The 27,370-nt window shown below is 42.5% G+C and overlaps 2 protein-coding genes across 2 annotated transcripts; one reads left to right on the top strand and one right to left on the bottom strand.

Annotated features, from left to right (window-relative positions):
• Positions 1-1,090: 1,090 nt before the first annotated feature.
• Positions 1,091-12,822, bottom strand: coq8b (coenzyme Q8B). Its single transcript, XM_061073033.1, has 16 exons — positions 12,754-12,822; positions 12,176-12,357; positions 11,885-12,041; positions 11,199-11,407; positions 10,516-10,582; positions 8,806-8,880; positions 8,278-8,397; positions 8,090-8,175; positions 7,313-7,453; positions 7,141-7,222; positions 6,257-6,350; positions 5,685-5,826; positions 4,243-4,350; positions 4,028-4,093; positions 3,446-3,532; positions 1,091-2,235 (listed from the first exon to the last, which is right to left on the bottom strand). Coding segments are annotated over exons 1-16 (1,923 nt in total). The 5' UTR covers positions 12,755-12,822; the 3' UTR covers positions 1,091-1,929.
• A 3,334-nt stretch (positions 12,823-16,156) lies between these two features.
• Positions 16,157-26,977, top strand: fbxo46 (F-box protein 46). Its single transcript, XM_061072720.1, has 3 exons — positions 16,157-16,540; positions 24,175-24,801; positions 24,888-26,977. Exons 2-3 carry the CDS (start codon positions 24,322-24,324, stop codon positions 26,703-26,705), a joined length of 2,298 nt encoding a protein of 765 aa, XP_060928703.1. The 5' UTR covers positions 16,157-16,540; positions 24,175-24,321; the 3' UTR covers positions 26,706-26,977.
• Positions 26,978-27,370: the final 393 nt, after the last annotated feature.

Genomic DNA, 27,370 nt, shown 5'->3' with positions numbered 1-27,370 from the left:
TTCTTTCACTAGTAGAAAGGTAAAAAAATGTGGCCATCTCAAATTATTCAGGGACATTAGGGGGATCCCACAATAACTTACTATCTTATTGGGGGTCCTTGGTTGAGAAAAAATAGAGAACATCTTGTGTGTCTTTCAGAGTATTGATACAGGATTCATGGCGTTTATCAATCAGGGCATTGTTTTAGTTTTATATTTGTATGTGCTCCATGTTTAAAGATTTCAACTTTGAATGGAAAAGAAGGATGGAGCAGAGGAGCAGTGGAGCAGCAAAACAAAACTGTTGGACATCATATGCTGACTTTCTTGACACGTCTTTGCACAAACAGCATGTAAACACTCTCAGAAACCTTTCACATGTTTTATACTTCATTAAAGATCTGGCCACAGGTAGAAATCATCCCTCCACAGTCCAGTTTGAGCCCTGATGAAAAAAGTCTGACAGGTCCAAAAAGAACCAATTCTCCTCCAATAAAGTGAAGCCAGCTGCTTCTTACATGCAGAGAAACGCTCCAACTTTCCATTGCGTAACACTAAAAAAGAAGAATGTGATTTTTGTTCCTCTCAACATGTGCTGCAGTCATTAACTGAGAACTAATTCCAAAACTCAGAAAAAAATAAAGTTTGTGGATCATAAGACATGAACCTCAACCAGCAAAGGGACGCGAGCATCAAACACTGACAGAGATGTGATTAAAGGCTGCATCTTATTCCATCAGATTTTTTTTATGTCTCAGCTCCTGCAATGTGTTATGTGGGCAGCTTGCAGACAGTCCTGTTGTGCTGTAGATAATATATAAATAAGACAGCACAGCCTTGAAACTAAAACAGCCCCTGGAAATAAAAAGAACCATCAATAAGCTGTAACCTTGTATTATTAAGAGCCAAATCTGTTGTACCATTGGTCAGATGGTCAATACGACAACAGTGTAGGAGGAGAATAAGATCCTCCATAAAAACATGGCCTTCAGTCAATGACATTTCCCAAAGACGTCTGAAACTGAAATGGAAAGATCAATACAGAGTGGAGAGTCCTTGGCTTAAAGCATCTTCTTGACACTTGCCAGTAAATGTCAATTTGTGAGGCATATAAAGCTTTTTTCATATTTTATTCAATACAAAATACACAGCCCACTGTCTTGTTAAAAGGACTCTTGGTTTTACAATATGGAGTTTTGTGGCAAATATGATTTTATAACGTAAGACCCAATTACTCTGTGGGATTCCATCAGATCCCCTTCCCGAATTACTCTGATAATCTGCTCACCTAGTCTCCTGGTTGAGAAGAAAGCTTCATTCACCAACTCATCAGCAGTGCACAGAGCCCTCCTAACAAAGGAGAGCACTTGGCAGCAGGGGCTTGATGAGGCAGGAGCTTATTATCTCTCCTTAAACACAGAAGATAACACTGTTCTTGCCAATAAGGTGGACCTTGCTTTCACAGACTTCAGGAGGTTAGAGTGAATTAGTTTTAACAATGGGAGCATATACGTTTCTCTTTATGAAAAGTAGACGCTGATTGCAACTTACAGCAGCTTTGTTAACTGTGACAGATGTAAGCAGTATAATTACACACACACACACACACACACAGTCACACTGAATTAAATATTCCTTTCTTCAATTAACATAGAGATTTAATAGATGATAAAGACATTTTGGCTTCAGCAGATATTTGTTATGACAGATGTATCACCATTATTTTACAGTATTTTAATTCCTTGTCATAGTGTGACAGGTATTTAAAGTCAAACACACTCAAAGTTCTCATGAGAGGTCAGTTACATCTGGATGGTGTAGGGTCTTAACTATGTCTGATCCAGTGTCTCCACCTGTGAATTCAAGACTCCATCCTTCTGTCCCTCGACTCAGAAGCCCACTCTGAAATAGTCCTCTGCGTATTTAGGCACTAATCTTGTCCCCGAGCGTCTATGTGCTGGCCTGCGCCGCCTGCTCGGCCTGCCTCCTCTGGTTGTAGTTGTTGTACACGTCAAGGAACATGTCTTTGCACGATATGCTTGCGTTCAGCTTGGAGCAGATGAGGAAGGAGCCGGCCATCTTGCGGTGGAGGGAGTAGGTCTCCTCGGGTGGAGGGGCGAGGCGGTGGCGCAGCATGACGGGGATGAGGCTCTGGATGCGCTGGGTGGTGCTCTGGTTGCCAAAGTCAAAGGGCTCTGCAGACGCAAAGGCTTCGCCGAGGATCATCACGGCCTCTACATGGGCCTCCTCGAAGGCCTGAAGGGGAGCAGGGAGAGGCGTTAAGGCTCATGGAGGCACCCGTTTTGTATTAGTAGTACAAAAAAAGACAAAATCTTCACAAATGCTTTAAAATTTAGAAAAACGTACACGTCACAGAAATCAGAATGTAATACACATACAGAAAACAAACACATATGTATGCATTCATCCATACAGTAAAGAAACAAGTAATATACAGGGGAGAATGAGGTAAGTTGATTCAGTGGGTAAGAGACCTCCCTGTGTTTAGACAACCATAAAGAAATTAAGAAAGTTTAGTTGACATTACTCATTCCATCTTTGACTCAAGCACCTGGAGAGTGGTGAGCAAACCAGAGCAAAGAAATATGTTATTGTTATTGTTTGTGATTGTTATCATGCAAAGTAAATTTGTCATGTTACTAAAGTGGTCAGTCTTGTATCTTAATTCAAATAGAAATGTTATTGACATTAGTACACGTTAATTGAAGTAAATGAAAGCTACAAAACAAGGTAATAAACTTAACAGAACTGGTGATCTGAGCTACCGTGTGAAACAGCTTTGTCAAAATGGTGGTTGTGGGTTAAAACGAGCCAGTGATAGGGGGGTAAATTGAACCAATGGTCTGGTATAACCATCACTTCCAACATACTTCCATGTGTCCTTTACATTGGCATGGTTGTTAAGCAATACATCCACTAGAGTGTAGTGTTCAGAGGAAGGAAGGCTCCATCCATTTCCTATACTTGTTTATTGTTGAAAATAAATTTGCCTTTACAATGAAATTACTACCTGTTCTATAAGAACCAACACAGAGGCTCATAGCTGTACAGCAGTTAATGCTGACATTTCCGTGTGCTCACTCTGAGCCAGCAAGGAGAAATGTTTACTAGAATTGTTATAACCATAAGTGTAAACAGAATCTGAGGTATATTATCCATAGACCTATATTGTTTATGGATACATCTTTTTTTCTCCAACTTAACTTAGAACAAACTGTGTTTGTTAAAACAAAATCACTCCAACACGGGAGAAAATGTACGATTGAACTGGTCTATAAATCACAGGTGTGAAATCACCCTGAGCGAAGAGAAACGGCATCAGTCACAGGGAGAGAAACTGAGACACACAGAGGCACAAATAAAGAGGGTAAAAGCAGAAGAGGATAAACCATATTAAAAATAAATGAGCCCAGCAGCAGCAGAGACTTAGACAGAAATATATTACCTTGGTCTCAAAGCCTGTCAGGAACTTCAAGTCTTTCGATTTGGAAAGAACAGTTGCTCGATCGCCCACGGAAGCTGCGTGCACCACCTGAACATGTAACACAGACAAAACAATTGTATGGATATGGTAATGCTAACCTGGTTTCTTTATTTATTACAAGTACACTGAAGTAGCTGAAAGCAGAGGGATGTGTGTGTATGTTTGTGATTGTGTATGGGTGTTTTTCCTCTTGTGTTGTAAAATCTATGCAATGACTCTTGTGCTCAATAATTTGTGTTTATTTAGTCTCAAAATTAAAAGCACACTCCCAACAGAGCATTTTCTAGTCTGCAAGCACACAGAACAGTATTTGCAAGCATAAAAGCACATGCTCGCATTTCATGCAAGGGGCTCACACTAGTGGGAACTCTCCCTTTCCTACGTGCTCGCAACTAGATACAGTAGAAATGCACTCTCGCGAGTATGCATTTGTGCTCACATGCACATATTTTGAGACTTAAATACCATGTACCTTGTCGCACAAATTATATTCTGTGGTTCCCTGGTAGGTACTTAGCAATCTTATAATTTATATGATTTTACCTCTACGTAGTCGTCTGTGAATGACTCTGGGTAACTCCTACACGCTCCAAAGTCCAACAGAACAACCTGAGGGAAAGATGAGTGCGTTATATCACTGCTGCATGTGATGGTTGCGATTGTAAAAATCGCAACCATCGAATTAAAATCTAAATTCTGTTCCAACCCATTTCCGTATAAGACGATACATTAATGATCTCTACACCGGATCCCCTCACCTTGTCTGTTTCTGAGTTGTAGAAGAAGTTGGACCAGTTCGGATCCGTCTGCATGAACCTGAACTCAAACAGCTCCCTGAGACACAACTGGAGGATGTTGTAAGAGATCTGGAGAGGAGAGAGGAGAGTGTTGTGTTTACCGTCATGCTGCTGTTATCAATTTGGTATGTTCATACTGTAGCTCTTTTTACAGTCTGATGTGTGAAACCCATTTTATACATCTTACTCTTTTCACTGTGGCTATCTCATATTACTCTGGTACAGTTGACTGCCACACACTCACCATGACTAAAGATGATGTTGTACTGTATGTCATGCCCACTTTCACTGCTGCTCTCCTTTACACGCCGTGTTTGAGGTCCTATTTTATAATTTGCCAGCACACACTATGGCATATGTGACAAATTGCAATTGTAAGTACACGTCGATAAAAATCAGTGTTGCCTTGCTACAAACAGAAACTGAAAGAGCTACTGAAGATGTGATGTTGCAAGTCTCTCCTCCTGATGGTGGCAGTCCTTAACCTGAACGCCTCACCTGATAGAGGCAGCAAAGAATAATTTAGCTTTCACCTGCAGAAGGATTTCACCTGCAGACTCTCCTCAGCCACAACCAGCTTGAGCTGGTCTCTCCCCTGAAGCTTTTTTCAGTTGTTTGGGTTTTAAACTAATCTCCTGCAGAAAATAGCACACTGATGTCGCTAGGAAGCCCCGGCAGCAGACTGACAGGGAATAAGGCTGCATGCCATCCTTTGTCTTGGTGCCATGCTCTCTTCTAACGGTGGGAAATGGCTAGCCTAACTTCCCAGGGCACTGAGTTCAACGGCCATTGTGCCTCTTAACAAAGCACCAAGTCTGGTTGGAGCAAAATCACTATCACCTACTCTGGAAACACAAGTCTCCTCTTCAGGTCCACTTGCATCTCCCAATCAGAAGCACGATGTAAAATGGAGGATGGCTTCGTGGCTATTGTTTTTACTTCTTGGAGCCTTGTCTCCTTCCCTCTGGAAGCTAGTACATTTGGGTGTTGAAACCTGGTGTTTGTTGGCTTTGATCCCCTGCAGGTCTGGCTATTTGGCCATTTTTATCAAGGACCTTCTCCTCCATCTGTACTGACCTTCTCCCAGTGCTTAGGGACAATCGGTGTATGTTCCTTTCTTTTCACATCAACAAATCGATTTAACAAGGACAATTAAATACAGGCAGGCGTACAATGCATTAAAGGTCAATAAGTAAACAGGATAAGCAGACAGATTTATCCAGTCTGTCCCTCTACTTGTCACAGGGTTTCAGCTCTAACTGGTTTCCTTAATTAAACTGAGATGGACATTATATTATTTGCCAGAAAACCACCTAGAGTCATATGTTTTCCCCATTTCAAATGCTCCATTGGAGATTTTGTGACATTGACGAATTCCATGTGTCTGTTGAGTCGACGCATACCCGGTTCCTGGTCTCCTGGTCCAGGTCTACGCAGCGGTCCAGTGGGACTCCCTGTATCAGCTCCATGGCCAGAACCCTCTTTCCTGACAGCTCGTCGATCACCTCAGGGACTTTGAAGAGCTCAGATCCTTCCAGCAAGGACCTGATGGCAAAACAATAAAGAAATTTGTGATTAATTTGTAGAATATGTAGAGAATATGAAAATTCAGTCAGGTAAATTAAATATACTGTAGGACCTACAAAAAGTCTCAGAAAATAGAGTTTTTCCGAGTAAAATAAATCTTGTGATACATAACCTGCCACCATTTTATATTGATATAACATAAGTAGAAGGCAGGATGTATAAAGCTTCTACAAGGACACAACATCAAACACACATACTGTAAAATCTTCAGAGTCCTACACAGGGATAGAATTGAAATGAAAGAAATGTGTAACATACAGTTTGTAGCAGCAGCAACATTTTTACCTAAAATATTTAGTAAAAATCCTGAAACCAACAAAGCTGGTGTGGTTTCTACTCTGCGGGGGAGCCACTATGGGTCAATGAGTCACATAAACACATCATATACCTGAACTTTTTGGCAGACTGTGCTTCCCTCTTGTAGTCACACTCCCATGCCAGCTCCCTCTGAAGAACCTCCAAGCTGCTGTCTGGAAACAGACCTGCGGAAAACAAACAAGCCAAAACTCAGGAGCAAAACCAAAGAAAGCGAATCAACGCTGTCAACTTCAAACATTATAACATTGGTGACATAAAACAATTCTGATGATACATGAAAGTCTGTAAAGAGGATTGAAAAAAATTATCAACATACAGTTTACAATGTATTACAAAGACCTTTAAAAAATACATCCACATCCACTGGAGTTCATGTCTCTTTTATTTCTCACTTTTTATGTCTTTTAAAAATGTTCTTTTATGTAATGTTTATTTAGCTTTTTATTATTAGAAAATGTATATTATTGAATAAAAAGTGAAATGAAGCATCACTGACTGGTCACGGTCTGACTGTCTCCTTCTCTCTTTATTTCTCTTATAATAATGCTGTCAGTATGTGTGTAATGCCTCGATTTCATTTAATGTTTATCTTGGTGCCTGTAACACTACCTCTGATGATCTGTAAGGCGTAAATGATTACACTGCAGTGTTTTCTTTTAAGTGAGTTAGACTAAACATTTTATCACCTGTAAATATGGGTTGGGGGTTAGTGCTGGGTTGGACTGGGCTGTTCCACTTACACTGAGAAATCTGCCTACATTACTGCAGCACCACCCAGTGGTCAAAGCTTTAATAGTGAAATTACTACTCAACCTGCAACAATAAAATATGACAAAGGCCAAGCCTGCCATAAATATCATATATATATGTATGTTTTGGAATTAAAATACTATACTTATGTGCTGCACATAAGTCATGGGGAACAAAAACAGTGAACACTGATGTATTTTTTACCTTCAGGCAGAACCACACTCAGCTTTAGTACGGACATCAGGTTGTTTATGTCACTCTGGATGCTCTCTGCCACTCCAGGATACTAAGTAGAAAATGAGAATAAGACAAAAGTAAAGTCAGAAAATGACGGACACTGTGAGTGAGATGGAAGTGTGTATGAGTACCCTCATACCTGGATCTTCAAGGCTATTTCTCTGCCGTCCTTTAACACCCCATGATGCACCTGGCCAATGGAAGCTGCGGCAAACGGTTTGTCTTCAAAGGAGGATAGTTTCTCTCGCCAGCCTGGCCCCAGGTCCTCCTCTAAAACTTTCTACACACACATACAAACACACAAGAGATCTGTCTCTGAACTAAGTCTGAAAACAGACATTCTATATTAAATCGGATTGAGTATTATTTAGTTTTTTTCTGATATCAGTGCTACATAGATACTTTTAAAATGGTTTAAGTGCCTTAATGGTGCCAGAACTGAAACTCTTTTCCTTAAAAAAAAAGTACAGAACAATGATTAATAATGAGAACCGCTTTTATATTGCTAAGGAAATTCAAGGTATTAACTTTTAACAGCTTAAAGAATACTAAACTGAAACATACTAATGTAAATAAGTTCCGGTGTCAGAATCCTTTCACGTGAGATGCAGCCCCATTTTCAAACATTTCCTTTTTAGGCATTTTGTTGTCGTACCAACTCGAGATTAGGGTAGCCACTGGCTAACTGTCGGCTAAAGTTAAGTGCTGCAAGAGTCATGTTAAGAGTGTGTTACCACCAGCGTTAAGTTAAACTGTTAACTAAACACGAGGGTTGATGTTTATGTTGCCTTGTTAGAACAACAATTTCAGTGCATAACTGCTGGAACCGCAGCCAATCAGGCACTGACCCTTAGCAACCCTAATATGAAATGAATAGATCACGTGAAACACAAACAAGATCATCAGCCTGACTTACAGTCATCTGCCAGGTGGGCATGAAGTCTGCGCTCTGTCGGACCCTCTCAAAGATCTTCTGCAGCTGGGGGTTGATGAAAGAGTTGTCTGAGGAGAAAAATTAAATAAATTAAAAAATATTTTCAAATCCTCTGTGATTGAATGCATCAGAGCAGCATTTCACAGCGATGCAGTCCCTACAGTTCGTACCTTGAATGCTGAGCATCTGCCCTATTTTAAGTGCAGCGCCGCGAACCTTACACAGCGTGTTGACTATTCTCTCAGCATTGGCCTCTGACAGCAGAGGAGAGTCGAGCAGCGCACTCATGTCTGCAACAACAACAGTGCACAGAGAGTTAACGAGGGATTATTAGCAGTGATATTAGGCACAGCGTATTAAAAGTACAGCAGCGAAAACACAAGTAATTAGTCTAAGCAATTATCTTCAACTGCTGCAGCTCCAGCCCCTAAACTGGGCCACGTGTAGGAAGCAGAGTGTAAAAAAACCAGGGCAGTGGTACATCATTAAACCAACACTGAGGCTTTTGTTAATGATCTTGTAAAACCTGGTTTAAAAGCCGGCCATGGCTGGCAGGTGCTGACACATTAGAAACTTCTTCAGGGCCGAGCAGCTGTCCATGTGTCTGTGGTGAGCTAGACTGACAGCTGTTTTACTGGATTAGTGGAGAGAACAGCAGGAAAAAGAAGGGAAAAATAGAGACAGGGTTATTGTTTTACCTCCTTTTTGTTTGCCTGCCAGTGACTGTTTCGCCACTTCTGCAATGGCACCGATCCCGAGGCCAACAGCCAGGCCTGCAGCAAATAGACAGAGACACAATGCTTTCAGATACAGGACCACTAAACGGATGCTGGAAGGAGACACTGACCTGACACAGCTGTTGCTGGTTGAAGAATTCAATCACATCTTTTGCTAAATGTGTGTTAAACATACTAATAACATCCATCCATCTACACCGCTTTCGGATTCGAGGGTTGAGGGGGGCTCTGGAGACAATTCCAACAGACAGTGGTCAAGAAGAGGGGTACAACCTGGACGGGTCGTCAGTGTATCCCTTAAGTGGTTAAAAACCACTAACAGCCAATAACATCTGGCTTTTGTGTGCAATGGGAATGGATTCAATCTGCATTCACTTCTGGGTCCAATAACTCTGCAGTAGAGGCAGGTTTTAAACGGCACTGACAGAAACATGACATCTGGGTGAACGTGCTAATTTGACTTGACAGTGAGATGAGAGCGCCCCACAAATTTCAGTGCATTTGTGACATTGAACCTGACGCACTAGGAATAAAAAATATTGAGGCAAACTCCTCCACTGGAAATGGTCGTCAGTAGTCATTTGCCTTTTTAGTGGGTTTACCAACTTTTAAATAACCCACGTAAACCTGCTAATTTCGGTTTAAAAGAATACACTGCAAGAATATTTAGGGAACAGTGAATGAGGCAAAATTCATAGTTCCAATGTAATTGTTATTTAATATAGTTTTTCTAATAAATTTGTATTGACGGGACATTGTAAACTAAATAGACAACTTTAGAGCAACATTGAACAGCCAAGTTTATAGGTGTTTTTACACGATTTAACACCGTCATTCACTTCACATTTTGATATTTTACATAAATGTTGGAAGTGCTGGTATAATAAACAATGTATTGTAGATGTGTCCATTGATGCAGAGTCAATCAATGCTACACTGTAATTCAACTATGCTCGGTAGTTAGAGCAGTTTGTAAAGCTGTTTTCAGACATGACCTCGGGGGGTACAGTCTTTCTCTGGAGTTTTACGATCCCACCAGCCCGATGCAGCAGCCAATTCTGCGCTCTGATGATTTCACAACAACACAGAAATCTCTGGAGTGTTCAAGCGAGGGCTGCTGCAGCATACAGAGGCAGGATGTGATGTATATAAAGAACGCTGTTAGTTTGCAGCACATCGACACCAGCGTCAGGCCTTATCACCAAAAGCTCTCTTAACATCTTTGTTGGTATCTTTTACGTGTATGGCTGTGCTTTTTCATCCTAAGATTTGAAAAGAAAATGCGTCTGCAGCATTTTACTGCTGCTTGCCGTGAATCCTGCAGATGATCTCCTGCTGTGTTCTCACATTGACTCTTTAGGACAATGTGTTACCACAACACTAGAGGGCTGTCCGGAGACAGACAGCAGGAGGTCTGGATGCTCTCACTCAGACATTTGCGTTCAGACACACAGCCCCACTGGACAATGTCCGGAGGATCTCTGGAGTTCAGTGCATGTCCGAAGACCACTAAAGATTTGGTATTTCACAAGATAGATATTTTGTTTATACAACTTGAGGCAGAATTAATCCATTTCCCCTATGGTCTCAGGTACGTGAACAGTGCACCTCACAAAACTGATATCCACTCAGCTACAATGAAAAACTGAAGAAAAGGTGAATTGCTCTTACCTCCAAAGTTGAACAGTCTGCTGATTCTAGTGGCAGGCACTTTCCTCTCTCTGGCACGCTCACTCAGCTGAAGAAGGACATACCAGATCAGAAAACAATCAACCACAGAAACCTTTTATTTGAAATCTCTTCCAAAGCTGTGTCAGATCATAGCTAATTAACTAATCTTAACCTTAAATGAATCTTCAAATAACATAAAGTGCAGGTAACACATAACAGAACAAGAGCCCATCTTAATAAGCAGTATGACAAGTACATTACTACTGTATAAACATGACATCAGTGCACTGACTCAAAGTTATCGTTCTTTTTAAAATGTTTGTTTTAAGGTCATATACTAAAGGGCACCTCTAGCAAAATTTTTGTATCTGATATCGTAAGAGCTTATTTTAGTGTATTTGCACTATTTAAGTAAGACTGGGACTAGTTAATTACACTCAGTAAAAATAATTAATATATTTATACATTTTTATGAAGATGGAAAAACTCAGAGCTTCATATTCTAATCCAAATTTGGTATATTGTTACAATTCAGGTATAACCCACCTAACTTTCCTTCTGTACAATCACTCAGTTGTAAACATAAAATTAACTGCATTGCTTAAATCTACAGCCTTCAATAAGTTTTTGTAACAATAACTTATTTTCCTATTGCAGTCTATAGATTGAACCTTTGTACCAACCTTCTGTCTGACAGGTTTGACCAGGGCCTGCTTGGCCTCCCTGGCTTTCTTGATGTCCTCAGGTGTGAGTCTGGCCACCACAGTGTCGTGCAGAGATCTGGTCTGACAGTAGTACCGGTGGAGGCCAGGAGCGGTGTGGAGGAAGCGAGCACCCTGCCCAGGCCAGCCTGCCCCTCCTGCCCCTCCTGCCCCCGGAGGAGGATGTACTTCTTTGGTAGAGGGAGGAGAGGACAGTTTATTATTGAATACATGAGGCTAACATGAGAGAACAATGTTGTTACTATTTTTATATGCACCCTTAAAAAGGTAGGGTTGGTGAGTTGTCTTTGAAAGACTTTGTATCTTATTTGTTGGAGTCCTCGCAGGACTGTACTAAACATGACCAATAATTTCATTCAAACCAAATTAAATAATTGTCTGACGTACTGGGATGTATCCGTTGCATTTTTTTACAAAGATTAACAACCCAAGCTTTAAGTTAGGTTATAACTGTATAGTTCAAACATTTGAACACTGAAAAATTCAGTCCTAAAAGTGAAAATAATAATAATACATTAACACTCTATACATAATAAGATACTTAAATTATTCACCGTCTTATCCAATCCACAAAGATGCTCTTTTGGTGCCATATACTTAATGTGTGCCACCTCCTCTACATGCTAACAAGTGGAACTTCAGTGTACCTGTTTCCATATGTGCTGCTGCTCCAGCTTCTGTCTGGCTTTGCGTCACTGCATCAGAAGAGAAGTCGGAACCAACAGCCCATTTGGCTGCTTCATCGGGGTTCATATTCTCCCAGCCCTCCGCATCCGGAAACACATCCTCCTTTACTGCCTGTTGCTACAGGCACAGCAGAGATGGAGGAACATTCAGACAAAAAATCATTACATGTGCCTATAACACGGGTTCCAACGCTTATTAGTGAGTTCCCTGAGTTCAAAGTGATGGACTGATAATGTATTTAAAAGCCTCACCGTGCTACTGCCTCCCATAAAGGTGCCAGCGAGTCCTTCCACCATGTCCTGAGCAGCTTTGACTCCTGCTCCCAGGGAGCAGTTGCAGGCCATAAGTCGGAGATGCTCTCCCTGTGTGGACACGAGGGCAGAGCCCACTTTACCTGCCCCCCGCAGCACCTGCACGACCTCTGACAGCATCACTGCAACACAAGAGAGGGGGGGCAGAGGAGGGAATCAGGTTCTTCACCCTGCTACATGCTTTAACCTTGGATGCAATTGGCTGCCCATGTTTCAGGACATGCCACTGTGGCATGAACACGTGTGGATTGCGTCACAAATAGCTGACAACGCAAACGCACTAAACATGTACAATATGAAATAACAACAACAATAAGAGGCCGTAATCGGCTCTGTTAACTGGCTCATTAGCTAGCTCCTGTCTCATAGTGTCTCAATGTTGTGTTGCGTCGGTAGCTGCGGACTGAAGCATGAAGTCACAAACATGCAAACACCCGGAGCCACATTGGATTCTTCCACACGGAAACACAGACAATGATGAATGAAGCTCGCTGCTGTTCACAAGTCAAACCACTCACTTGTCTTCGGGATGAGTTCTCCAGTGATTCTCAGTGACTGTCCCCTTCCTCCACGGAACTGCTAGATGCTCTGTTTTGCAACGACCCCAAACCCGGAAGTTGAATCTGACTAGTTGACGGAGCTCCAATCACAACCCCAGGCTTGGAACCCGGATATTAATTAAGGAGGGGGTGTATCCCCTAAACCAATAGCAGTGCAAAGAGTCAATGATGGACGGCTGAGTAGCACTGTTTATCCAATCAACGCCCACCAAAGGCGGGTCTGAAATAGAGCCACGTCGAATGAGAATGAAGAGGGACGTATCCAACACGCACGTGCAGCAGGGGACAGTTACCAAAGCAGAGAAGAGAAATACAGTACAGAGTGTCTTAAAATTGCCTGTAAAGAAAAATACTTAATTCAACCATAAAATATGATTTATGTTGTCTGCATGTTCCTGTCAGTAAGTTATATAGACTGGCATAAAGTGCAGATTTGACCAGTATACCGTATATTTACTGTATTTGCCATTCAAAGAGTAGAAAATATATGCCATGAAAACTGAAATAATGGGTTTTGTCTGGTAAAAATTATAATCTTGTGTCACCCATCTGTGCCACACACACAAAAAAGATGGAAATATCATCGGCCACATATAATCATATTCAGGAATGTTTGGGTTAAAACATGTATTAAAATTGCTCTGAAAATGATGTAATAATTATAAATTACAAAATGATTGATGGGAGTGACGAGGGTGATTAAATTAAACACCCTCAATTAGATGGTAAGATTACAGATTTTACTTTAAATTGCAGAATTTACAAGTAGGAGTTGTGAGTAATAGAGCAATTAATTTCGAATACCTCAGCAGACCAGAATAGAAAGTTATTTGATGCCAAATCCTAAAAGTGTCAAAAATACGTAACAAATTATGTTTTGATTCTCACTTGGAGTAAATTATTTGGACAGAAAACATACAATTCCAAACCAATAAAATGAAATCATTACATAATCTGAATATTATTTCAATACAAATTCAGAAATAGCCCAGTCCTGCAGACTGATGCTCTCCTGTATGAAACTGAATGACAGTATTTTAAGGAGGACTGCATTTCTTCGCTTCATTATTATCTCTAACAGTTCATCCATCTTTTTTTTACCACTATGTTACTAACTCCAGATCTCCATTGTGACCATCTCTATTTGTCAGTGTCATACAGTCGAGAACATTATCTAGAGAGAAAAGAAGGACATTGATGGTGACTTGTGTAAAGATTGTCAGCACTGTCTACACTCACTGTCTACACACGGTTTCCAGGATGGACACACTCACATACGGTGAAATCTGGCCCTCTGCTGGACTCAGAAGGTGCTACTCTAATCTTCTGCTTTCCTACAGCTTCTTGAAATGCAAGCAGAGGGACCACTATGACATATAATAGAGCTGGGCGAGATGGCCAACAATTAAATTAAATACATTTTCATATCGGTCATTATAAAAAAAAGAGTTACACTCTTTATGGATAGATAGATAGATAGATAGATAGATAGATAGATAGATAGATAGATAGATAGATAGATAGATAGATAGATAGATAGATAGATAGATAGATAGATAGATAGATAGATAGATAGATAGATAGATAGATAGATAGATAGATAGATAGATAGATAGATAGATAGATAGATAGATAGATAGATAGATAGATAGATAGATAGATAGATAGATAGATAGATAGATAGATAGATAGATAGATAGATAGATAGATAGATAGATAGATAGATAGATAGATAGATAGATAGATAGATGATTTTATTCATCCCCGAAGGGAAATTAAGTCGTCATAGCAGCCGGTATTTTTTAATACAATAAAATACAATACAATAGAATAAAATAAAAAATATTGAGGAAGAAAGAATAAGAATAAAGAATAAAGAATAAATAGGACGGAATAAATGGGGATAGAATGACACTTTATTAACAGCTAAATATTTTACAAATCTGAGGGAGATGAATTATGTGAATACATCCTCATTGTGCTTACACAATACAAGACTTTTGTTATATTGCTATCAATGAAAATGTATTGATCAGAAATGTTAAATGTACATTATGTTATATTAAGGTTATCTCTATGTTATGCTACATACTGATTCCACAAACATCTCTATGTCTGTTTGTCTATGGAACGCATATCTCCCACTTTCTATGTGTATTGTAAATTGCCAGAGAAAGTGAAGTGTCGAGTTTGGTGGGATTTGGAGGCGTGGTACTCAGTCTGTGGACCGTGTTGAACATACACAGACATTCCCAGGGGTCACAAGGGCTGATCTCCATTGTGACAACAACATTTATAGAATCCCTTCATCTTCAGCATCATCTTCAAAGTAAAAAAAGAGTCTACAAAACACTTTCATGGGTAAACAGCAGGAGTTTAAAGAGGCGGACATTTGTGAGAACTGCAGCAGTAACTATAGTAGGAGAATATCAGAGGACATTTAGGTTAAACACATGGTGTAAATGACGCCGTTTCGAGTCAAATTTGAATGTCTGGGCCAACAGACACTTGGATGACACAGGCGCAGTATAGAAGCATGTCATGTTTTTTCTGCTGTTTCTCTACATTTGAATAAGTGGTCGCCATTTAATTCAATTTTATTGGATTTGGCTGCAACACTGTTTATCCCTGGAACTCCAAAAGTGTTTTGCGGACTCAAACACTTCACCCACCCCTCTATCCGCATAGTGGTGAGTAGATATTGGGTGAATTTTCATTTTTCGGTGAACTATCCCTTTAAATATTCATGGCATATAAACCAGGTGGGATGAACACAAAGTTTTCTAACTTCACTCTGCACCAAACGTCACACACACAATAAAAAGTGACAGTATATTGTAGAACTGTTTAAGATGTGATTAAGATTTAATTTATTTGTCCTGCATCAATCATGCACACACAATCATGCCCAGCAATTTGTAGGTAGACACAGCACACAGAACACAACACACACAAGGGCAGTGTCCACACGGAGCAGTAGGCAGCTATATATTGGAATGGCAGATGTTAGAGGGAAGTAAGGTGCCAGCTTGCTCGGGGGCACTTAGACAGCGGGATAGGGAGAGGAGACTCACTAATGACAAGGAATAGTTATGAAGTAGCTCTGGATTTGTAACACAGACCAAACGGTTTACAACGGACACAAGTCCAATGTTTGTGAGTCAGTAACAATGCACATCAGTGTGTTGATGTTCACACCTGTCCGGGCCGCGGTGACCTTTGAGATGTGACAGTAGTGGAGCGAGGCTGGGGGCAGAGGGCAGCAGAGGGAGGGAGCAGTGCGGACGCCATATATGGGCACACCATCGTCTCTGCCTCGCTATTGGCTGCGGGCCTTATGCAGCTGCTTGTCAACAAGATGGCCTTCCTCCCTTCGCCGTCCTGACACTGATTATTTTGGTATCCCCGAGAACATACCGTGAAGGCTTGTGTCGCTTCCAAATAGAAAGCACGGAGACCTGCTGCCGGGAGCCCCGAGGAGGCTTGGAGTCAGCCGCCCTGGGTCCAGAGGAGTGACAGGCACAGCGAGCCTCGGCAGCAGCCACCACCGGACAAGGTTGAGAAGAGACAGTTAGCTGCTGGCTAATGTCGACGCTAGCCAGCGAGTGAGCTAGCTTAGCTACGTGGATAGTTGGATACTCGTGTCACCTGCATTTCCCCAGGCAAAGTGCTCTGGTCCGAGCCCAACACAGCAACTTGTCACCGACAGTCACGAGGGTCGTCGGCGGGGACTGACATTGCTGAGGTAAGTTAGCTTGAACGAAATGATGTTCAGTGTTTTTTATCCTGTTAGCTTGTTAGCCAACGTTGTCGTGTTATTGTGCAGGTAAGTTGTGCTACCGAGTTAGCAAGCTCGTTAGCTAGCGACGAGTGTATTTACACTGCAAATAGCCATAATAAGCCAGATCGTGTATTACAGTTCCTAGAAACCTAGCAGGTTTAGACCAGGTTATTGTTAACCATTGAGTGACGGGAGGAAACGTTCAAGGTGTCAAACAGACACTTGGCATTTTACTACGACGCTAGGAAAGCTGTTTGCTAATGCAGCAACCAGCTAATGGGTTATCAAAGGTGATTGCTGCAGTTTAAATTGACAACTAGAGTAATAGTGTTGTTGTTGTTTTTTGTCAGTTTTCTGAAGCAATAGTTGTTTGTCACCGGAGAAGTTGGCTCAATATCCTCAAATGCTGTGGTGTAATGTCATTTCAAACACAACCAGGAAAAGTAGTAGTGATGCGACTTGTAGGCCTTCGCTTTAGAAAGAACAGTGACGCTCAAACAACACCGGGTAAACAAACCCATAGAAGACAGGTTCTATCTGATATGACAAGACGACCCGGAGTGAGTCTTGTCATTGATTTAAAAGCAGCTGTTTGGTTGAGTTTGAAGTCCCCCTGCTTGTGATACAGATCAGGAAGAATGATATGCCCTCATCCACTGACTCAATAAGGCACCGTGTTGACACAGAGCCTTTGTGATTGGAGTATCAGGGTTGGCACTAAAGTTTTGACGATGTTACAGCACACACACGCACCCACACACACGCACGCACACACACACACACACAGGAATGCCTGCCAGTCTTCTTAGGTGTCCTGACTGAAAGACTGCTCTCCATATAATGTTCCTGGGCAGACTGCTGCTGCTGGAGTGATGCACTAAGCTCTATTGTTCCGTTGACAGTTTGCAGCAAAGCTGGCCTGCTGGCCCTGCCTCTGTTGCATTGTCTTCACAGGCACACATGCAGGGTGGGAGATTGAGCTAAGACTTTTTGGCATGCTTCATTATTATCATTTTTCAGCTTTTTGGCCATCTGGCTGACATGGTGTTGATTTTAGGTGTGGGAGAGCTGCAGGATAGCACAGGGGCTGAGTCAGAGTGACTGTTTGTCTTTTTTTGCCTTTTGCAAGGTTGCGTTTGACCAATAAGATGATAGATTTAAGGGAAAACTACACAGTAACAACTTGCCATTGCACCATTTGCTAATCCAACTTGTAATGGGAATGTACTATGGTGTATTTTTGTTTTGCGTACATATTCACACATTCACACAATTTTGCATACACATTCACACAATAAAAAAATGTCTCAGCTTAAACAAAAGATATATGTGCCACAAAAGTCATAATTGAGCTTCTCCAGCCATCACTGAGAACCAGAAACGAAGGACAAATTTATTGTGAGTATCTGTGGGTATAATACAACTTCTGCGTTTTGTACAGACAGACAATCAAAGAAGAGAGGGCTAGAAGAAAAGTCAGTGAAACTTTAGTACTACCACATGATTTTAACTGTCGGTTGTATTTAACTATAAACTAAGTTAGCACAGTTGACTTAATCAGTTACTTCAAAAACAGTATGCTGCATGAGCAATGCCAGGTAAAAGTTTGCTTTGCATTTGGTCTGAACCCGCATTAGACTATGCATTCTGAACTGCACACACCTTGCATCGTGAAACCATTACCCTAGTGAGACATCATGCCAAACTGCTCTTGACCACACAATCCAGCAGAAATTCAGTTTCAATGTAATGAGACAAACCTGTCAGTCTGTCACTATGTAAACAGTCATATTGTAATATTTGAACATATCAGTAACCTCATGCATAAGAGTTTGTATGATAGGCAAAGTGTACATCTGCCCAAAAGCCATAAATGGCTTGCGCCAAAACATCTGATTTATGAAATAGTGTAAGCACACCTGTAGTCAGTGTTCCCCTATACATCTCTATCAACTTGAACATGTGCAAGCCCCATGCCAATGTTTTCAACAAGCGCTAGCTGTTGGCAGGACGACATTAAGACATTACTTTGTTGTAACCTCATAGCAATAACCTTTAATTGCATGAAGGATTGTAGTCATCAGATGTTTAGCTTTATGATATCAGAGAAACAAGCTGTGCAATCAGCTCTTCTCACATCCTAAACCGATGTCCTGACTCAGACCAATAGCATCTGAGAAACACTCGTTTATGAATATGCTTTATTCACTGTTCCACAAAAGAAAACCTGACCTGAAATGTTGAATGCTGAATTTTGCAGTTAACACACTGTAAATAGGATTACATTTTTTAACCATCTTTACATAAAAAATAAAAAAAGAAGCCTCTGAACTGTGTGGTGAGAAGAGAGTCTTAATTTAAATTCATGTTGTTGGGGCAGCAGCCCACCCCCCACCTTTTGTTATATTGTGAAGCAGCAGGGTATACCCCCTTTTGAGGTGTGAGCGATGGCTAATATCTTTTACAATTTAGAGGTGCTCATGGAATACATATGGCCACTAGCATAACCACAAACACAACTGTTGGTTTGCAAGTAACTCTTAAAGTGGCTCTAAAAGTGACATGTTATGAAGTGAAAATAAATGTGTGAGAGGCATCATTATACAATATGATACTACCTGACATTTAATTTCCGCATATCAGGTTTCAATTTACTGCCTCATCATCCCCACTGGCAGTTTTCCTGAAATGTTTGTATGCATAGGTCAGGTTTTGCCAACAGGTGTGCACTCATATGCTACTGTTAAATTTGTTTATATAGATCCTAACTTTTGCACAAGAAGTGTCATAGACCTCCATCAGGCCCCATTTTGCGCATATGCGGTTTAGATGAGGCCTCTGCACCTTGTTAACATCTAAGTAGGCATTGTGTGTAGCTGTATAATCAGTGCTATGTAGATTTCCACATCATGAATGCAGCAGTAATTCTCAAGCATTTGACAGAACGGCGACTAAGCCATTTGTTTATCTAGACACGTTTCACAGTGTTAGAAAAACTTCTCTTTCAGAGCAGACGAGGAGCGATTTACTCTGGATTATTTACAAAATGTACATGTGTGTAGGTTAAATAGTACAACTTCTCTGTCTGGTCAACTCAACCCCTCCTTTCAATTTTGGCGAGACTAACTTGAACTCTGTGCAGGTCATCCAGGGGGATATGTCGTACCTAAGGCCTATCGAGCTATGCAGTTGTGTATACGTGCGGTCGTAGTAATTGAAGGGTTAAATAACACATACTGAAAACACATTTTTTTAACAGTAATTTGTCAAACAGCTTGGATACCTAACGATGCAGTCTCCAGCACACTACTGTTGCTGCGGTGTCGCTAGCTGCCACTATACTTTGGTGGGATTTGTAGGATTACGTTGATGCAGAAAGCTTAAAACCAAACCCAAGCCTTAATTTGCAGGAGCTCTCTCAAATGAAGAGGAAAAAAAAATCTAAGTATGTCAGTACTTACTTGGACTGTGGACTAGTAATGTTGAGTGTTGTAAACTGAATGATGGATGACTCCTGACTCTGTGTGGTTGTGATTTGCTGATAGGACAGTGTCTGCTCAGTGTCTCAGAAAGATGTCTTTTACAGGCAGGCATTTGACATTTTGATTACCTATTCATTGGTACGTTTTTCTGGCATTGTTTATATAGACTAGTAACTCATTACATTAAGTCCCTAGTTTTTACACCCATAGACACCCATAGTGAACATGTGAACATGTTTTTGTGCACAACCCAGCTGAAGTGATGGGTACACCTACTAAGGTACATCTAAGATGAAAACTACTGTTGTGCTGAGACGTTCTCCCTGCCTGCTGATTTTGGTGAAGACTGATGTTTTGGTGGGCCATCAACAAGGTGTAATTTCCTCCAACCCTGTAGATCACCTGTTTAGCTGTGACAGACAAGTCTGGTGTCAATATGTCTGTGTGAGAGGGAGACAGTGGGGCAAAGAGCATGGCACAGAGCTCTATAATGAAGCAACTGCACAATACACTAAGCAAGAAATATTTTATGTTATGAGAAGTGGAAAACAAGTTTAAGTTCATTATGAAACTGTAGCAGAAGAAATAAGACCATGGTAGACAGCCACAGTCACTGTTATTCTAGGGAAACACTGCACTGTTGGTGTGGATAGATTTACAAAATGACAATGTGGAGAAAAAAGATGTTTCATTAAGATGAAGCCCAAGTGCTGTGCAGCAGTCAATATTCTAATGCCACTAAATATCTGATCGGTCATGTGAATGCCACTTAAGCCAGTCATGCAATGGAATCCTTTTCATTTGTCTTTATAAATGTTCATGTTGTCAGATGTCCTCTCAAGCATGAAACAGATCTAATGCACAGTCTCTGTGCAGCAGCCCAGAAGTTACTGTTCTCCTTGTTAACTAGTGGTGTTTATGCACTGTTGTATACTTGGTTAAGTCATCTGACAACATGAACAGACAAAATAATGCAATGACCACGGTTAAATTGTGTGTAACTAAATTAAAGAATGATATCGGTGAGCAGGAGGTGACAGAAAGGAGTTTAAACCTGCTGAGACCAACAGGAGTAATCTGGCTGTCCTGATCCATCCTTGTGGTGGCACAGTATAGTATTCACATTGGAGTCCTGCAGTGGGCAGTTTCTTGTCAGCTCCTCTCATAATGCATCACAATCTGCTCTGAAAGATGGATTGCATGACGCAATGAGAGGGAGGGGGAAGAGGAGTTGATGGACAGGATGTAGAGATAAAAGTGGTTAAAGAGACTCATAAAGGGTCAGGGAGAGCGAGGACAATAAAATGGGTTCTTTAGCTTTTTCTCTCAACAGTATAATCTGGCTGCCCTTAGCAGAGTTACTGCTGTGTGATTACAGAGGAAGCATTTGAATTGGTTCACCACAGCGTGGGCGGTGTTTGCTTTTTGCACTTCTCTTAGCCATTCCATTAGTTCAAATGTACAAAATATCACCCATTCATTTTGTAAGGGGCACCACAATGACCTGTTTCAAGCCTATGGAGCATGGTGGAATAATTAAGGGCTGTAATACTACATTTTTATTCTCTACTAAAACAGACCCTGTGTCCGCTCATATTGGCACTTTTCCAATGCAAGCTGTTTACGTGCACACTAATATCCTGGTTATGGTTGTTATTGGTGCGTCCTTTTTATGTGGTTATGTTTTTTGTTTATGTAAATGTCTTAACCCTGATAGAGAAGACATTGTTTTCATTTTGAGAAATTTGTATATGCTTTTTATTAGCAGTAGTCTGATATAAAGCAGAATACTGTGGTCTGTAAATACCTTATCCAGCTTTCTGAACAGTGTTTTATCGTGAAGAACATAGTGGCAAGATTCTCAAATCAAGACTTGATTGTACTTGGATACAGTTTGAATCACTCAATCATATTAATAATCAGGTTTCTTATTCGCCATGTGAATATTGGGTATATAATAAGATACAGATCAAACCGTAAAGATTTTCAGGAAGCTAATGGAGATTCTATTCAAATTAAAAAAGAACCAGAAATTTGTCTTACTATCAAGCTTTACATCTGTGAGTGTAGTTTACATCATTGGTCAGCTGAGTGCTGCGTGCCTGAATCAAGTTTCATCATTGGTCATCTGGTCAAGTTCTGGGAGTTCTCTCATAGGCTGTTGTCCTTTCAAAATAAACTGGAACAAACAGTTTCCATTATCAGACCATTTTTGGCGACATTTTGTCAGAAGTATCTAAGTAGTTGTTTGGACAAACCATAGCAACTTTACATCGAAGAGATTCATCAGTACTGCCGTGTCAGCAAGAGGCACCTCCCTGTGTCAACTGTGGGGTACGTTCAGCTCCAACAAAATGCAGCAAAATGTTTATTTGGTACGTTGAACACCCTGTTCCGTTTGGCTTGCACACTGCCTGTTTCATACCAGAGTTTATCTACATGTCACTGCTGACTTGCTGACTTTTTGTGAGTTGTGCAAAGGGACTCATTTTGTTATTATAGTTAAATTGTGCCTTGAATTTTGGATGGGCAACACCTCTGACACACCCATGAAATGAGAGGAAACCTGCCTGAAGCTTGTTTAACACCTTTTTTAGCACCAATTCAAGGAAACAAGTTATTCAACCCGGGAACTCCATCCAAACACAGCACACTGGTGATGAGACTGAAATGTCCTGGTTCCTTGAGTGGCAGAGAGGCGGAGCATTAGTTTATGACATAGATGGAGGCTACAAACTGTGACCAACAAAAAAAGCGGCATTCAGACATGCATGGCAAACATGGACTCTTCTAGGTATTACATGGAGCAGCCGTGTGTGTTTTTCAAATGTGTCCTAAATATCACACATTTACCATGGTTCTGCCAAATACTATGTTTTGACTTAGTCCTGTTCATTTTAACATGACTAACTGAAAGAAATAAAGGGGTAGAAGTGGTTTTATTGTCTATGATAATATATACGTTTTGATTTGTTTAAATACATTCTAATCAATATTAATATTATATAAAATTCTCACCTTTTAGCACATTATCTTTTCCTATTAGATGTTGTATTTTTCAACATTGTAATGTTAGCAGTATATACCAGATTGTGTAGTGCCATGACAAACTTTGCAGTGACCAATCGTCCCCTGTTAAACTCTATATAATCTGGAAATTGGCAAAAGATGCTCAAATTGTCTTAGGCTGTTGCAATTTATCTTAAATGATGTTTGAGATTAATCCTATTATACAGTTTTAGCATGTTATGTATAAGGCTTAACCTGAATAGGGGCAGTTCAGGACTGACAGATGAAGTGTAACTGTTGGTTCAAGCTGTTCTAAGATACAGACGGCGCCTTCAGATCAGCAGCGAGTCAAATGTGTTGTTCCATTGCCACCTACTCGTCTCCTTAAGCACGAGTGCACGTTCCTGGCAGCCCTGGCAGCTGGCATAGTTGCAGAAGCAAAGCACGCTGGGTGGACTAAAGGCTTTCGCCCCCCTGTAGGATACTTATTGGCAGGGAGTAAGGGGTGTGAACAGGGAGGACACTACAGCAGTTTCACTACTACTACCCCACCCCCTCCTGCAGCTTGCTAAAAATAGGTCCAGCATATGCCTGTTTGCTCCTCCCTGCGTTGCCTCTTATTAAGCAAGTCCTCTTTGAAGCACTGAGATGCCTGAGAGGAGAAGAGGGAGAAAGAGGAGGGCCCATTTGAAGCTTTTGTTTTCCATCGTTCTTCCCTTTCATCGGCCGGCCTCAGACACCAAATCTGAAATGGAATCCCTTTAATTTGATTTAGAGGCTCAGAAGCAGTGGAGATTATCATGGCACACAGAAGCAAATGTAAGTGCTAATTGAGTTTGGCCAAAGTAGGAGGCAGGCAGTTGTGAAAGTTCAGAGAGCAGTATAATGATAGTTCTGTCCAGTCTAGGGGCTCAGCTGCTGAAGTACTGGGCTAACATTCGGTCTGAATTGTACCTCAAGGCAACTATTCAACACAGCCATGATTAGTCAATGATTGTCTGAATGGATCCATGCACCAAAGATTCTTTTTTGTTCTAGTGACAATGAACGCTCTTTTCAGGGATTGAACTTTAGTAATATTTTCTCTCTCCTCTCATTCCTCCGCAGGTTATATGCCCAGGGTTGCAGGCTGGCTTGTTGGCAGACAGTGCCCATCAGGTTGGCACTGGGATAGAGAGCCAACAATGAGAGCCCTGGCTCTGGGTGTTTGCTGGCCAGCATAGATGCAGATATGCCTCAGTGGTCCGCATCCTGATGGACCGAGACACCTTCTCCCACATCCGCCTTTGGTGCCCGCGCCCCTTTGGCACCTACTCCCAGAACAAAGCTAGGAGCCCAGGCTCAGGGGGCAGCAGTGGAGGCGGAGGTGGGGCAGGGTCCCCCTCCCTCTGTAAGGCTGAGCCCTCTTCAGGTGCCAGAAAGACAGGGAGTGAAAGTGAAGATGGTGTGTTGATAGTGGGGGTGCAAGAAGAAAATGGCGAAGAGGAGGATGTGGGCTCAGAGAACACCCCACCTGAACCTGAGCTCGAATCCAGCTCCGCGACACAGAGCCAGGCCCCTCCACCCCCTTCAACTTCTCCCTCGCCACCCTCTCCTGGGTCCCAGATGGAAGATGGGCGTGTGCTGTTAGACACCTGGTATGTCATTAAGCCGGGCAACACCAAGGAGAAGATAGCCTTCTTTGTTGCACACCAGTTCAGTGGAGCAGGCCAGCCCAGACCCAGTGCCATGAAGGTAAGGAACTGAAACAATAAGTATAAAAAAAATAATAATTCTCACTTCGATTTTTTTATTTGAATTTAAATAATTTTGTTTTACAGGTAAAGGGTAATTGGGCGACTGACTGCAGTAAAGCCAAAAGACGAAGACGATGCTCCTCTTACGACCCTCCAACACGCTCCCAAGTCTCAGAGCTGAATCTCAGCCATGACTCTCCTCTTGCACCTTCCAGCCCCGATGAGCCTTCTCTAGGAGGTGTGAATGAAACGGACCTCTTGTCAGTGGCAGAGATGGTTGCCTTGGTTGAGCAGAGGACGGCTATGGCCCTCCAGGGGATTGTAGCCGTTCATGGGAACCAACATGAGCAACCCCCTACAACCACTCACAATCTGGATCTTGCCTCCCACGAGCACACTCTACTCCGGGGCACGGTATCAGACCCCACACCTATGGTATTTGTGTCAGACAGTTCAAATGGCCAGCCCTCCAAAGAGGCTCAAGAGTCATCATCTCCCTTCCAGACAGACCAGGAGCTGGAGGAGCAGCAGGAGTCCTTACGGGTGGCTCAGGCCATCGCGCACTTTGAGTCCCAGAACCTAGAGAATCGGCTCCCTCTGGGTGCTGGTTCTGGTATAGACTCCTCTAATCAGGACAAGGGGTGTAGGAAAGGAGAAGAGTCCGGCATTGTAACCCCTCCTCCGCCGCCCAGCCACAGCCACATTCACGGTGAGGTTAGGATAGCTTTCAGAGTGTCGAATCTGGACCCGCGCTCTCAGTTGGAGACAGCTGGCAGGTCCCGCTGTATGTTTATGAGCTGTGGTGGTGGGAGCAACCAGGCAGCAGCCAGGGCCAAAGAGAAGATCACCTGTGACCTCTACCAGCTCGTCAGCCCCTCATCAAGAGACCCCAGTAGTCTCCTGCTTGCTGCCACATCTGCTGCCCCCAAACAAGATGGAGATCATCATCTTCCAGAAAGGCTTGTCTGTGGCAGCCCCGACCCAACCCAAGAGCTTTCCTCTGGCGAGAAGAAAACCGCTGGTATGGGGAGGGAGCGAGTGACAGGCTTCCATGTGGAGGTCGTGGTGACAGGTGCTGTGGACCAGTGTGTGTTTTATGGCAAGGACAGTACAGAGAATGTGCAGGAGGAGACAGTGTGTTTCGCTATGACTAATGGGGCAGGGAGTGGTGGGGGTTCCACTGACCCTTCATCAGATGATCCTCCTCCTGGACAGCTCTTCTTCCTTCAGCAGCCCCGGGGCCCTGAGGAAGATGCAAAAGGAATAAGCCCTGTTAGTGGGTCAGGAATGTGCTCTTTGGACTGTGCCAACAACAACGGCCCTGGGGCAGGGGTGGCAGTGGGTTCTGGGGAGCGGGCAACTCGACCAGACTCTCCGAGCGTTGTGGACGACTGTTCAGACCCTTCGCTGTGTCGCCTCTACCGCCATGTGTCCCATGACTTCCTGGAGATCCGCTTTCAGATTCAGAGGCTCCTCGAACCGCGCCAGTACATGCTGCTGCTGCCCGACCATATCATGGTCAACATCTTCAGCTATCTGCCGACACGCTCCTTGGCAGCCCTCAAGTGCACATGCCATTACTTCAAAATGCTGATTGAGGCGTATGGAGTGCGAGCAGTGGATTCACGCTGGAATCAAGACCCACTATACAGGGACGACCCCTGCAAACAGTGTAAGCGGCAATATGAGCGCGGAGATGTTTCCTTGTGCCGTTGGCACCCCAAACCTTACCACCATGACCTGCCTTATGGACGTTCCTACTGGATGTGCTGCCGGCGTACAGACAAGGACACACCAGGCTGCCGTGTTGGGCTCCATGACAACAACTGGGTCCAGCAGCCTTCGGATGGATCTCAGCCCATCCGCGTCAAGAGAGAGGACAGAAGGGAGGAGGCCAGGTAGAAAGGAAAAAGTACAGCTCACACAAACCAACTCTCATCTCCGCTTGTGTACCATCTGTTTTCTTCCTCTCACCTCTGTCCAGAGGACGATCAGGGGAAGAGGGGTATGAGGAGAAATTAGCACTCCACGAATGCTTCTGTTTTACTTTGCTCCAGGAGTCCTCTCTCATACTTGCCCTCAGTGGAGGGAGTTTGAGAGGTAAAGAAGGAAGAGAGGTGTGTCACTCTCCTTGCCTTTTTTTCAAAGCCCTCCAGTGTCCCTCGCTACCCCCCCCCCCCCCCCCCCCCACCCCCCCCCCCCCCCCCCCACTGTGTCCAGAGTGGCACCTTTAAAAGATTGCATACCAGGGTTGGGGTCCCCTCATGCTGCTGTCAGTAAGCCCTCTTTCTGCCTCTTAATCATCTGGGTTCCTGTCTTACTCCATACATGGTAGTTGGGTCATTCACGGGAAAACTCTGCAGTGTATTTGACTGAGATTAGCATTCATAAAGTGACGCATTGAAATGTAATGCCCTAGAGCCTGCTTACTGTTCCCAATACCTGTTCTGTGTTATCACACACTTCCATGTTAGCTGTACAATGGTGCTTCAAGGAATGAGATGTACAACAGATGTAAAACTTCAGTGGTGGAATGTTCGGAGTTGCTCTAGAAATGTGATTGTATA

This window comes from Limanda limanda, chromosome 6, assembly GCF_963576545.1.
Source record: "Limanda limanda chromosome 6, fLimLim1.1, whole genome shotgun sequence".
Classification (NCBI taxonomy): Eukaryota; Metazoa; Chordata; class Actinopteri; order Pleuronectiformes; family Pleuronectidae; genus Limanda; species Limanda limanda.
The sequence above is the reverse complement of the archived record's forward strand: the minus strand, read 5'-3'. Positions and strand labels throughout refer to the sequence as shown.

What these genes read in the sequence shown, in the direction of transcription:
- coq8b (XM_061073033.1), bottom strand. An exon ending in TCAAACCTGTCAGACAGAAG is followed by an intron (nt 10,583 to 11,198) that starts GTTGGTACAAAG and finishes GTCCTTCTTCAG; the next exon opens with CTGAGTGAGCGTGCCAGAGA. An exon ending in GAGTGTGGTTCTGCCTGAAG is followed by an intron (nt 6,351 to 7,140) that starts GTAAAAAATACA and finishes TGTTTTCCGCAG; the next exon opens with GTCTGTTTCCAGACAGCAGC.
- fbxo46 (XM_061072720.1), top strand. Translation starts at nt 24,322, where the DNA reads ATGGACCGAGACACCTTCTCCCACATCCGCCTTTGGTGCCCGCGCCCC. An exon ending in CCAGACCCAGTGCCATGAAG is followed by an intron (nt 24,802 to 24,887) that starts GTAAGGAACTGA and finishes TTTGTTTTACAG; the next exon opens with GTAAAGGGTAATTGGGCGAC.